The sequence below is a fragment of the Gobius niger genome, assembly GCF_951799975.1.
Source record: "Gobius niger genome assembly, chromosome: 12".
NCBI classification, from domain to species: domain Eukaryota; kingdom Metazoa; phylum Chordata; class Actinopteri; order Gobiiformes; family Gobiidae; genus Gobius; species Gobius niger.
In genome coordinates this window covers 32340562-32354786 of record NC_136863.1, presented here as the reverse complement: position 1 = coordinate 32354786, position 14225 = coordinate 32340562, and the positions used below count along the sequence as shown (strand labels likewise).

The 14225-nt window shown below is 40.6% G+C and overlaps 1 protein-coding gene across 1 annotated transcript; it reads right to left on the bottom strand.

Moving 5' to 3' along the window:
- Positions 1-1546: 1546 nt before the first annotated feature.
- fam174b (family with sequence similarity 174 member B) lies at positions 1547-12625 on the bottom strand. The gene is made up of 3 exons (XM_079567416.1): positions 12258-12625; positions 6076-6207; positions 1547-1820 (listed from the first exon to the last, which is right to left on the bottom strand). The coding sequence occupies exons 1-3, from the start codon at positions 12551-12553 to the stop codon at positions 1817-1819; spliced, it is 432 nt and encodes a 143-aa protein (XP_079423542.1). The 5' UTR covers positions 12554-12625; the 3' UTR covers positions 1547-1816.
- Positions 12626-14225: the final 1600 nt, after the last annotated feature.

Here is a 14225-nt window from a genome sequence, read left to right as displayed (position 1 = left end):
AACGGTTCTTTATGTGTGTGGTGGTTTTATTGACTTTATTTGTGCATATTTCTCGTTTTCACGTGATGACTCGAGGTTTAGCTTAGCATTAGCTTTCTCCGGAGGCTCTGCGCATCATCAAGGCCCAGCGCAGAACCAGACACTGAAATAAGTGTTCTTGTCACCGGTTTTAATCCTGGGTGTTTCGGTAACAGAAACACTGATGTGTGTCTTTGTAAAAGTCTGCTGTGGCTCCGGTTCACAACACATGAAGCTAATCCTCCATGATGACTCTGTTTACATCTTAGGGCTAGACACTGCGGGGAGGGGGTTCTGCTGAGGAGCAGTGGTTGGTTACTCGGCTGGTGACGAAAGGTCGGAGGCGTATCCTGGAGGTCGAGGGCGTTTCCTGAAGGAATCAGGCGTTTTATCCCTAAAATGGCCGCCATCAGAGTTTCTACAGATTACTCGAAAATACGTGAATGTGCCAAGGCAACACTTTAGGCATGGTTTTAATGAGGGAATGACTTAATAACATGATGTAAAGCTTGAAAAAGTCGATTTTGCATAATAGGCCCCCTTTAAAAAATCCCTCTGAAAAAACCTTCAAAATCTTGTTGTGTCTCAGCCTGTAAAGTTTGGAGTCTGTGGGAGCTTCTATAAGGGCTCAGGCTCTGCCCGAGTGCGGCTTCTCTCATTCAGAGAAAACCAGCCCTGAAGTTTTGTAGCGAGTGCGCATGCTCGGCCCGTTCTTCCACTTTTCCGCTCCAGCGTCTCGTAGGAGGAAAAACACCATATTTGGGTGAAAGCGTCATCACGGGGCCCCTTAGCAGGACACGTGGATGTCAAATCTGTCAATATTTATGAATGAAAACCCGCGGGAAAGACGGCCTTTCTACTTCCGGGTCGCCCCCACCTCGCAGACAAAACATCACAAAAAAAACATCATCATTTTTATATCTGACATGAAAACTAAGATGTAAAGGGAGGAAAATAGATACAAATCTCCACTTCCACCACTGCGGGAAACATCAATACTTTCACCTGCCGTGTCTCGCCTTAAGAGCATGTTTCGTATCCGCAACTGTGGAATCCAAAATGTCGCGCAGTGTGCCTTTAAGTAATACATCAAGAGGACGACAGTAACCGTTTTGCCTGCAGTGCCTCATCCTGAAATATCCATGTCCGACATTCAGCAAAGTCCATCACGATCCACACAGCAATTATAATAACAGACACTTCCATTATTCAGCAGCAAAAAGGAATGTCAGAACAAGTACAAAAATATACACACTCATAGAATACGTTATCTGCTGTGGAAAATTTAAATAGTCCTATCGCTGATGTGCAAAACAGACACTTCTGCCCGACCGTCTGACTATACAATACTCTTCATAAAAGTACAATAAGCAATATTTCTCACATTGTATACAGCAAAAAGATGAACAACGACAAGAGCGTTTGAGTAGTTTCGACTTGACTTGCTTTACAATTTACAATATGCTTTGGGGCGACAAGTGGTTCCGAAAAGAAAACACTTGAAATCAGTCACAAAAACTTTAAAACAAAATGGTCCAAACTACTCACATTTTCAATTCGGGTCGTTCTAGCTCCGGATTGTCCTTTGTTTACAGTGTATTGTAGTGTTGTATCCAGTGGTCGTGTTTTCAAGACAAGGTTCAGTTGGTCCTTCAGCAGCAGACTACATTACCCATGATGCCTCAGTCCTTTAGAAGCACAGGTACTAAGTGGTTTTTCCGCTGGTTTGGATCGAAGGCGAGAGAGGAGCCGAGATGTTCCGCACAGGAGCCGGGTGGGGGGGGGGGTTGGGTCGCGTTCACCTGTCACAAAACACACAATGTCATTTGGAGGTGAGAAAGAAAGGGTTGTTCTGTGACGGTGAGGTTTGGGTAGGGCTGCTCGATTATTGAAAAAATAATAATCACGATTATTTTTGTCATAATTGAAATCACGATTATTCAAACGATTATTTGTTGCCTTTAAAAAAATCCATCAAAAAAGTGACAAAAATCCATAAAAAAAAAAGACAAAAATCCATCAAAAAAAAAGACAAAAATCCATCAAAAAAGTGACAAAAAACCCATCAAAAAAGTGTCAAAAATCCATCAAAAAAATGACAAAAAACCCATCAAAAAAATGACAAAAATCCATCAAAAAATGACAAAAATCCAGCAAAAAAGTGACAAAAATCCAGGAAAAAGTGACAAAAATCCATCAAAAAAGTGACAAAAATCCATCAAAAAAGTGACAAAAATCCATCAAAAAAAAGACAAAAATCCATCAAAAAAATGACAAAAATCCATCAAAAAAGTGACAAAAATCCATCGAAAAAGTGACAAAAATCCAGCAAAAAAGTGACAAAAATCCATCAAAAAAAGACAAAAATCCATTAAAAAAAAGACAAAAATCCATTAAAAAAATGATAAAAATCCATCAAAAAAATGACAAAAAATCCATCAAAAAAAAGACAAAAATCCATCAAAAAAAAGACAAAAATCCATCAAAAAAAATGATAAAAATCCATCAAAAAAATGACAAAAATCCATTTAAAAAAAAGACAAAAATCCATCAAAAAAATGACAAAAGTCCATCAAAAAAAAGACAAAAATCCATAAAAAAAAGACAAAAATCCATCAAAAAAAATACAAAAATCCAGCAAAAAAATAAAATAAAATCCAGCAGAAAAAGACAAAGATCCATAAAAAAGTGACAAAAATCCCCAAATTAAAAATTAGGAAAAAAATGTGGGGAAAAAAAATTTGAAAAAAATTTGAAAAAAAAAAAAAAAATTACAAAAAAAAAATTATAATCGATTTTTTGCGATTATGCTAATTTTGTAATCGTTTACTGTTTTTAATGATTAATTGCACAGCCCTAGGTTTGGGTGGATTTCAGCCGTTTACGTCCTCGCCAAACACGTCAAGTCGGTAACTTTTGCGTCCAAAGGAAATGAGCAGTCACAAACTCGTTATCGCAACAAATAATATTGAATCATTTAAACTAGTTTTTCAACAATATTTAAATTAAATCAAATGTATTTTCATGAATGTTTTTAGCTCTCTTCTGGCCAATCATTTAATAAATTGTAGAAATCACTGGCTCTCATTGCCGGTGTACAATGGAAACAGACGGCTTGTCGAGTTGCACTTCTTCTCGTTGCTGCGTATGTGCAGAACTATCGAGTCGTTTTACATTCAGCCGTCGAGTTCCGCTTTTTCAGCAAATAACATGATTTCATACATTTTACTGTCGGATTATTCAGTCTATTCTACATGTAATTAGTAAATGACGTAGCTGCTAAAACAATTTGCCTTTAAATATCTGTCTGTTGAAAATCTAGGCTTTAAAGACACAAAAAAGTACAAGTTTTGTCAATAATCAGAAGGCGTGACCGTTTAAATGTAACAAAAGTTGCTGAGGAAAGAGTCGACTGCTCTTTAGTTACGTAATATTACGCAAGACAAAGTTTACCAGCTGTTAATAACTCGTTTTTAATGAGAGACAAAGACATGAGCACATGCGCGTTGATACTGTCAGTGCAGCTCGACAAAGAAGTGCATCTCGACGTTACACCGTCTCTGAGATCTCATCATTTTACTGTTTTAAAAGGTGCGTTATGGAACTTTTTCAGCGAAAAACAACCATGAAAATTGTGCATAACTGACCTTTCGGTAACCCCATGGCTATACTGATCGAGTCACTATGGTCGATTAAAAAAAAATCCACATAAAATGTACCATAATGCACTTTTAAAGGGGCTAGATGCAAGTTTGCCATTTTTTACTCACTACTGCCACCTCAGGTCATATGTGTGACTGCAGGTTCTATATTAAGCTCGTGCATGACGGCACTTCACACCCGAAGTAACACTTTTTTGAGTGACAGTGCAGGATTTTAGTTTTGTAGGACATGGCTGGAACATGAAGGGGGAGGAAAATACTTAATTTTAACATTTTAAACTCCCTTTAAGGTAAAAAACAAACAGCAACTTATATTCTGTGAAAAATACACAGTTCATATGTGTCCCTAAGTGTTGTTATCTTAACATTTGATTTATTTATTTTACTGATTTTTGTTTTGATATTGAATTAGAAAAACCCTCTACAAAATACTAGTACAGTCCATCATCACTGGGAAATGTTAAAAAAAAAATGTGATGGGAATGGGATATACAGTGTGTGAGTCAAACAGGACTTAAAGCAAACTGAAAATAAATAAATAAATCAGCTGAAATCCCTGCCAATATTCACTCCATCACTGTGGGGTAGCAGAGTACACACATACTGTATATTCCTGTTAAGACTGTCTATCTCTGTATTGTCCCCATTACTTTATTTGACGTGAGTGCGCCACTAACCCCTGCACTAAAAAAAATGAATCTACTGAAGTGAAGATGAAAAAGCTCGTTGTGGGTGTGGATACAGGTTTAGAGTGTGAGTGAGGAGGAAGTGTGGCGCTGGAATGTCAGGTAAACAGGACGCCTGCCTCCTCCAGGAAGAGCAGAGAACAATGAGAGGACGGACGGGCGAGGCGTGGGTCAACAGCACACTCAGAGAGAGAGCTGCGACTGGACTTCTGTGAAACAAGCCTTCTTCAACAGCACCATCAGCACTCAATCCAAACATACAGGTGCTGAAATAAGGCATCTTCTCAGCAAACATATTGGGACAAAGATATAAAACAACCCAAGTCATTTAGAAACGTCAAAATTGAGCCATAGTGTCAATAATCTGGGGATTTTGGAGCTGTTAAATAAGAATATGCATTTATTATTTTAAAATGTATCGACTTAAAAGGAACAATACCTGCTTGTTTTGTTTGTTTGTTAACTGCATAAAACTGAGAGCAAAAGTTTCAATGCTCCCAGCAATCCGAACAGATGTTAAACACTAGGGAGGCACCGATACCACTTTTTCTAAAACCGATACGAGTACGAGTACTTGGATTTAAGTACTCGCCGATACCGAATACCGATACGAGTACAAGGCATTTTCTTCAACATTCTTACTTTTTTCACAGCAGATTGGTTTGTAATTAGTAAATTTACTCATTTACATTTCCTTAAGTAAAGTAGGCGACACATTTGAGAGCCGTTATATTAGAATTGAGCTGATGCCATTTATTTATTTTATTTTCATTCAATATATTTTTTTATTTTTATCTCTCTGTCCATCATAGACAGAAAAGCCCATGTCCTAAAGCTCCCAATGCCTGAGCTTTATTCATTTATGTGTTTTTATTTAACAATAGTATTGAGATGTTCCTTAAATGGTCTCTTTTCGTCTTTACTTCAGCTCCTGTAGATTTTCTCGTGTGTTTGTAGTAACTTAGCGAGAAGCAACAGCGTTTTCATTGTTCTGCTGCAGCTCATTTTCCCTCAATATAAACATGCTGTGTGTCTTTCATTTGGATTTTCTGAGGACTTTTTAGTCGCTGGGTTAGTTTTTCAGATGAATAAACCCCTGGGCATAAAACGGCTTCAGAATTGCCAAAACTGTTAGCCGCGAGTTAGCATCGTTAGCCTGTATGTTGTAAACACTGCAGACGCAGCTCTAGCTCTTAGCTCTGGTTAAATCCAGCTCAGACTCTGGTTTAGAGAGCGCAGTCTGTAATAAAGTCAGCTCTATGTGGATTATTGTGTTTACACTAAACGCACGTCAAATGGTATTGGTTTCTGGTGTCGGGACCTCATGAATGAGTACGAGTATGAGTACAAGCATGTGGTATCGGCCCGATACCCAATACTGGTATCGGTGCATCCCTATTAAACACATCTCAATTCTTTCCTGGGATGAGTTTTTCAGCACGTTTTGCAACTTTCAGGGTCACTGTCGCAGTAATGCTGAAATAATAACAACAACATGGACAGTCCTTTTTCATAAACCACTGAGGGTAAAAGATAGCTTTGTCTTTGTCTCCTCCAGCCTCTCCGGGTTCGCCCCAAGGAGACACAGTCGCTCCAGAATGACCTAGATCTCCCCTGGGGCCTGAGTCCAGCGTTACCGGGTAGAGTGTCTTTGATCGATATGTCGATGACCCTGGTGGTTTAGACAGTCGTCGAGCACGTGTCCTGACCTGTACTTGACGTCGAACAGCGTGGAGTCGTCGTCCTCGTCCTGCTCCTGGTTCAGAGGAGCCATCTCCACTCGCTCCGCTGGCGTCGTGATGATGTCGTACTTCCTGGTTTTCCTGATGCGCCGGCCCGACCTGGACACAGGAGACACACAAGCTCAAGACTCTACCTCTTTACCGTCAGTCTTTGAAAAGCAACTGTCTACATAATGGGTCAAAAGAAGAGGTTTTTCATTTTGTTTTTTTCTTCATTGAGGAATTGTGCCACTTGCGGAACATTATATATCGTGATATGCTGCTCAATCATATGAACAACTAAAGCGTTGTAACAGTAAAAGTATAAACAAATATGGCATTTGATTATACTTTCACCCCTCCTGGAACCTTAACGTGGTGGAGGGGTTTGAGCGCCCGAATGATCCTGGAGCTCTGTTGTCGGGGGCTTCGTGCCCCTGGTAGGGTCTCCCAGGGCAATAACACTGACTTTCAGACTATACAAAACCGCACACACACATAAAGTTGCCTTGCCTTGCATAGAGGCTCATGTAACCATATTTATATCAGGAAAACATGGAAGAGTATGGTCGTTTCAAACTTCACGTCCGTTTGGAGCCATAGATGAGAAGAGGAGAGGCTATATGTCAACGGTGTTCGTGACTGAGGGCACGTGTAAATACCAGACAGCTACATATCAACTCGTCTAAGCTAAGGTAAGAACATATCTCAGTATTTAAAAATGGTGGCCTATACCCCTCCTGGAGCCGCCACCTTAACGTGGTGGAGGGGTTTGAGCGCCCGAATGATCCTGGAGCTCTGTTGTCGGGGGCTTCGTGCCCCTGGTAGGGTCTCCCAGGGTAAACAGGTCCTATAGGTGACGGGTCAGACAAAGAGCGGTTCAGAAGCCCCTTATGAGAGACCGACAGGCCCGATAAATCGTGAGGCCGTCCTTCAGTGGACCCACCACCTGCAGGAGGAACCATAAGGGGCTGGTGCAATGTGATTTGGGCAACTCCAACAGCTGCCCCCACGACCCGGAAACGGAAAAGTGGAAGAAGATGGATGGATGGATGGATGGATGGATTATACTTTCATTTAAACCTTTGGCAACATAGACCATTTTGGTTAGCAATCAGCTGTTTGGAACGATGCCTACTTATATAAATATATAAATCAAAAGACTATGTAAACTTATTTCCTATGTTTGATTATGGTTATGTATCTATATCCAAATCCATGTGTTGATTATGGTTATGTATATCTTAATTGTACCATAATGAGCTGGTCTCAGAGAACAAACCGGAATGTAAAAGAACGGCAGTTGTAAAGTTTGTAAATACGTTTAAAGGGGTAGGCATAAATAAGCATTGTGTGCTTCAGCCTACTCCCTTTTGGGCATCATTGTGTTTCTTTTCTTTTGTAACAACTTGGAACTTGAAATTGCTCAAATAAACTAAACTAAATTAAAATGGAACCTCAAATGAATGGACAAATCAAACAATGACAAGTGTGAGGAGTGGTGAGCCTGTTCAGTTACACCTCATATGTTTTATTTATCACCAATAAAGAAATGAACTAAGTGCATATATGAGGTGAATTTATTAGGTGTAAATGTGATCAAATCTATTGGGTGAATTTATTAAAACGGCTCTACTTGCTTGCCCACACTCTGGTAAACGTCACATGAAGACATTAAAGAGTTCATTCTAGATTCAAAGTTGGAGATATTCCGTATAAACAGAGGTTGATTTCATTACTTGAGTAAAACTTGCTCAATTAAATCTCTTATTTTTTGAAGAACTGAATTAATTATTCACAGGAGAAAGTACAAATCAGTTTACGGTTTGACGGAGAGAGAGTGTGTGATCACAGAGCTCACACTGTTCATAGAGGGCACATTATTAGGGTTTTAAAATGAATAAAACACAAATCTTAGTTTTACTTTGGAGCCTTTTTAGAAATGCAGTGAATTACGAAGTATTATATTCATCTTTCAAATGCAGTGGAGTTAAAGTTATACGCTCTCAACAAAGATACCACTCTGGTAAAATACAGGTCCTCTACTACAATCCGGCTAAAGTGTGCACAGGTAAAAGAGCTGGATAACAAGTCATGAGCTTTGGCTAATATTCATGAGCACGCCGCCATTAGCTAATGTTTAACCGCCGATGTCAATGTTTGTTTTTCCATCTGAGCTTACATTAAACATTTAGTAGAATTACAAACTAAAGGTTAAATAAACAACGTAACAAGAGACAAGAACACTCATACTGTATTGATCCTGTATTGTGTTTCCGTTTTGTCTATTTTATTTTAACGCATAGGACACATTAGATTACGTTCAAATTGGATTCAAATATGTATAAAACCGGGTGTGAAGTAAACCCTGTCGAAACCAGTCTAAACTTACATGCCACCTGAAAAGGCATAAGTATCTCTTATTTGAGTAAAAAAAGGTGCTGAGGTCCCCGATCCCCCCAACCCCCCCCCCCTCTTTGTGGCCTCTTTGTGTCCGCCTGCCCTCTGGACAGAACTAACAGGTACAACAATAGCTTTGTCCCTGTTGCTGCGACTCTGCTGAATAAGAAATAAGGGGATGGAATGTTAAGCGGTGACTGTGACCTTAGTCCAGGGGTGCCCAAAGTGGGGCCCGCGGGCCAAATTTGGCCCGCCGAAACAATTCTGTTGGCCCGCCAGAGCCAGAGAGTGACTACTTTTGCACTGCGTGTGGTTAATACTAACTCTTTTCCATTCATTCTCAATGGTAAATATTGATGCAGCACACCTTTTGACCACCAGCGTCACATTGGGGGCGCTGTTTCACTCCTTTCGCAAAGTTAAGGAAACACTATTGTGGTGTCTTGGTGTTTATCAATCACAGAGTAGCATCAACTTTCACAGTTTTCCAACTTTTATTGCAAAGGCTGTTGACATCGACAACAGAATATGTTAAAAATTGACTCATAAAAGAATTGATGCTGAACTGACACTTTCAAAATAATCTAATGTTGCATTTTCTTTGAGTTAACGAATGAGGTAAAGTCACTGTAGATGCTGTAGATACAGGTGTGGGGTTTTTTTGCACTAAATTGCAACAATTGTTGATTTTCTTTTACTAAAATTAGGCTTTTGCCACAGTTACCATTTGTTTAAATATAGCATGTTATTTGCATAGATAGAATCAAATGTAGGCTATCCAAAAAAGTAAAAAAAGTAACTTTATAATTTGCAGTTACATATGTGTTTTTCGCGCTAGACATCGCTGTTTGGCCCGCGACTCACGGGCACTTTTTAATATTGGCCCTCGGAGACAAAAAGTTTGGAGCGCCCCAGCCTTCGTCTCTTGATTGTATTTTACTTTTGATCTGTTGAAGCTTGAGAATGATTTGCTTCGAGCATCTTTACTGGAGTCATGTTTGTGTTGCTTGTGAGAGGGGATGTTGTGTCTGATCTCAAATCAAATCTGCCTACGGGTACAGATTCTCCTCTTAACCCTGCCTTTACCGAGCACATTTTTTCCAGTTTAGACAACTCTAAAAGCTTCTCGCCCAGAGAGCTTACAGCCGACAGGCCAATGTAACGCTTCATTTGAAAGCTAAGACCTAGAAAACTGATCTCGGACTTTTCCTTGCAAGTGTTTGTCACTTTTCTGCCGCCTGTTTTGTTGAGCTCTTTTATTTATGCTTTATCCTTATTTATGTCTTGTTTTGTCGCTATTTTGACGCTTTTTCCAAGAAGCTTTTATATTTGGCATGTCATGTTGAACTGGAGAAGACGTACTTGGTTAAGGCGGTTGAACCTTAAACAAGGTTTAAAAAGTAACTCATGCCACAGTAAATAGTAAATAGAGTAAATCTTTAAGAGACAAATCTTCCTTTTGACGCACACAAAAGATTCATCTTATCCTTCTTTTAGGCTACTTGATTATTATTTATGTGTCTTTATGGGATTTTCTTCATTATTTCATGTTTTGTTTTATATTAATCTATGACGTTACTGAGAGACCTTTTTTTTTTTTTTTACAGCTGATCTTACTCTGAGGTGAGCAGACAAAATGTTTACTCATGTAAGAGTAACGTTAATTTTAAACAATTTTACTCAAGCAGAAGTAAAAAGTGGTGACCAAATTATTCACTCGTGAAAGTAAAACAGTACTGGAGGTAACTGAGTAAGCGTTTGATTGAAACTGTGAGAAACAAAACGTAAAATCATGTGGAGTTTGGGATATTTACAAAGAAAATTCCAAGAAAATGGCAGAAAATGCATAAAAACTAAACAACTAAACAACAAGGAACAAGATGCATGAGATGAACTACATACATTAGAGGCCATAAACTGCAGGTGTCGTAGCATATCGTGATTTTTTAACTTATTAATTGTCCTGAGACAAAATACTATGCTGACAGAAAAGGCAAAGGGACAGAGGGATATTGTGCATCCAATTACACAATGGAAATATTTTTTTTCCCTCAAACTTGGCTGTAAATACTCTTTAAAGTGGTGCTAGCTTTGCCCGTTAGCCTGTTCGTTGATTCTGTTAGTGTGTATCGGTGACTCCGGTCCGGTGGCTGTCAAGTTGCAATTGAGTTCAGGAAATTCTACAGTCACCATGGAGATCCGCCATCTTTGCAGCTGTTAGCATACATTTCCATTGACTAACATTAGCTAAAAACAGTATAAAAGTGGATAAAATAGCCGTGGAACATCTCCGATACCTGCTGAGTTACTGCTGTAAATACATCTAACACACCGTGGTGTCCAAGAGTTTCAATGTGAACAAAAACTCCAGTATTTTAACTTTTAAAATCTCCACTAGTTCACCATTGCTGTTAATCCCATAATGCTTAGCGATATGACATCACATTCCCAAACTGTGGTTTTCTGGCCAGACACCAGGGGGAGACGAAAGACCCTCGGACATCCCATTAAAGAGGGGGTGTTCTGCTTTTTTCAGTCACATAGCACCAGTCTATATCACACTACAATGATGACCAAACCTCCTGTTGGTCTGTAAATGCAGTAAATTAGAATAACTGCCTTGTATAAAATGTCTCTCTCAAAATGGCTGTAGTGAATGTCTTGAAATAGGCCTCTGTCTCTTTAAGAACCTCTGAGCCTTTAGACACGCCCCCTCCACACGCTGTCTGTGGCATCAGTGGGGAGGGGGTTCTGCTGAGGAGCAGTGGTCGGTTACTCGGCTGGTGACGAAAGCTCGGAGGCGTCTCCAGGAGGTGGGGGCGTTCCTAGGAGGACTCAGGCAAACCTATCCCTAAAATGGCCGCCATCAGAGTTTTTACAGATTACTCAGAAATACGTGAATGTGCCAAGGCAACACTTAAGCCATGTTTTTAATGAGGGAGTGACAGAATAACATGATGTAAAGCTTGAAAAAGTCCATTTTGCATAATACCCCCCTTTAACACTTGTATTTCCCCCTGAGGGACTACGAAAAGGATTTATTGAAGGTAAACAAGTTATTTAGTATTGCTTTAATAAGTCAAAAAGAAGCATTTGCCGCTTAAATATTTACTCACAGTGGAAAAAGTAGGCTAACTATTATTTTTACTCAAGTAAAGGTAAAAAGTACAGCACATGAGTTAATGTAACTGAGTATAGTATCCGCCTCAGCTCTTACTTGAGTAAATATTTGAGTTACTCCCACCTCTGCTAAAAGCCAACCACGTGCATTATTCCATGAAACGGACTAAAAAGGCTTCGTATTAAAATGTATTATTATTTTTTTGATCGGTTTAATCAGCAAAAAGAGCGGGAAAGGTGGTCGTAGAAACAGAAGCAAAATCATTCATATAAATAATAATGGTCCCAGAAGTGAACCTTGTGGTGCACCATACTCCACGGAATTCCTTTTAGATTCATGTTTTGTTTATACTGGGCTTTACCCAAATCTAAAAGCTTCTCGACTGGAGAGCAACAATGTAACGCCTCATTTGAAAGCTAAGACCTACAAAAGTGACGGAAACTTTTCATCACGTCGCCACATTTTTGTCATTTTTATTGTTTTTCTCATGTTTTTGTAGACTTTTCAGCCTCTTTTTCTCGCTTTTCTTTTTGGCTTTTAGATTTGGGTAAAGCTCGGTTGAGGCGGGACCTGTGGCCCTAGAGCCAGTGGCCCCTCTGTGCTCCTCCAGAATGGACATATGGCCCATAATCCCCCATCACCTTCTTACCTGACCACCTTGATGACCAGGCACACGACCAGGGCCGCGGTCAGCACGCACACGGCGATCACGCCCTTCTTCAGCGTGGGCAGGTAGGTCATGAGCGTGGAGATCCTGGAGCCCACGGCCGCGTCGGTGACGTTGTGCCCGGGCGGCTGGAGGACGGAGGCGGTGGAGTTCGAGCGCGGCGCGGCGGCAGCGGCGGCGGCAGCAGCGGGGGCCGTGGTGGAAGGAGACCCGTGGCTCAGCTCGGCACCGGCGCACCACGCGAGCGCGAGGATTAACGCGAAATACGTCGACAGCATGTTCGCAGGGTGAGGGTGTAGGTGATTGTGGCGGAATAAATGCGAGTGGCGCGTGAAAAGAACAGCTGTTACATCCTAGAGCAGGGCGAACGTGTCCCCAAACGTGTCGATCGAATGTCCATCTTTAGAGGAACCGTGCGTAAAATGGTTGTCAAACGCGTCCCCCTTGTTGCAGGCGCTGGTTCTCCCGGGCTTATGCTCCTCTGACAGCGGGTCGGTCAGGTCCGTTGGCTCCGTGCTCTCAGCAGTGAGGAGGAGGAGGAGGAGGAGGAGGAGGAGAGGATCTGCAGCCAGCCTTGTGAGTCTGCGCTGTGCCGAGGAGGAGAGAGGGACGTGCGTAACGACGTCACACGCGGAACTCAGCCACTAAACCAGGGATAATGCAAGATTGAAGCTGTAAAACGAGATCGAGGCTGTCTGTGGCTACACCAGAGTCTCGTTCGGTGATGGAACAGGAAGAGAAACGTTTGCCCTAACATCCCTAACATTCCTAACCAGCGTTGTTGGGATTACTCCATAATCCTGTTTAGGCTACTCTTTAACCTCTTAACCCCCGCCTGAACCAAGTGCGTTTTACCCATAGAAATATATTTTGCCCAGTTAGCTTTACCCAAATCTAAACGGTTACAGCCTATAGGGCAGAGTAGCCTAACGCCTCATTCAAAAGACCTACAAAACTAATCAAAACTGATCTTTTTCCTCGTGTTGTCGCCTTTTTTTAAAAAAATTTATTTGACAGGGACATTGCACAACAAATGTGTTGCACAGACCAGAGATGCTACAAGCTCATTTTCATCTGTCGTCCTTGGGCAGAGGCAAAGTGACAGCAGGTTTAAACAGTGACCAATGAGCATCTGACTTTAGAGTCCGTTCACAATATAAAATACATATAAGGCACCGGCAAAAGGATCACCTCAAACATTCAGATACAATATTTACAGTATTTACAATAGCAATTACAATTATATACAGTTTTTTATACTATACTATATTACTATACTATATTACACTTATATACATATTTACTACTACCCCGTGTTAATGCTCACAAATCTGACCGTCTTTCAGCCACTTCTTCAGATTAAGTTTGAACTGTTGTAAAGTGCTGCTCTCTCCAACAGTTCCACATCCTGCAGCTTTTACAGAGAAACAGTTCTGTCCAAACGTGGAGGATCTAAAGTCCACAGAACAGTCTCCTCTGGCCGAGGCTCGCGTTGTTCTACGTCCTGCCTCGTCACAAGGTCTCACAAACTTTCTCAGGGGCTGTGGGGCCAAATCATGAAGAATTTTAAACACTAAACTGACATTCGAAAACAAAATGAAATTTTCAAACGTTAATAATTTGTATTTCTTCACAATGTTACAGTCGTGGTATGAAACAGGCTTTTTATCTAATATTTTGAGTGCCTGTTTGTACAGGCTTTGGAGCGGCTGTAATGGTTGATAGAGACCATGTTGTAATGCAATATGTAAGGTGTGAAAATATCATGGCATGCATGTAGGCAAGGCAAGGCAAGGCAAGTTTATTTGTAGAGCACAATTCATACACAAGGCAATTCAAAGTGCTTCACAGTTGAAAACAAATAGAATCAATAAAAACATCAACATAGAATGAATCAATTACAGCAAAAGGCGAGAGTGCAGATAAAATACTGTCAGTCATATGCACGGG

What these genes read in the sequence shown, in the direction of transcription:
- fam174b (XM_079567416.1), bottom strand. Translation starts at nt 12,553, where the DNA reads ATGCTGTCGACGTATTTCGCGTTAATCCTCGCGCTCGCGTGGTGCGCC. An exon ending in CTGGTCATCAAGGTGGTCAG is followed by an intron (nt 6,208 to 12,257) that starts GTAAGAAGGTGA and finishes TCCTGTGTCCAG; the next exon opens with GTCGGGCCGGCGCATCAGGA.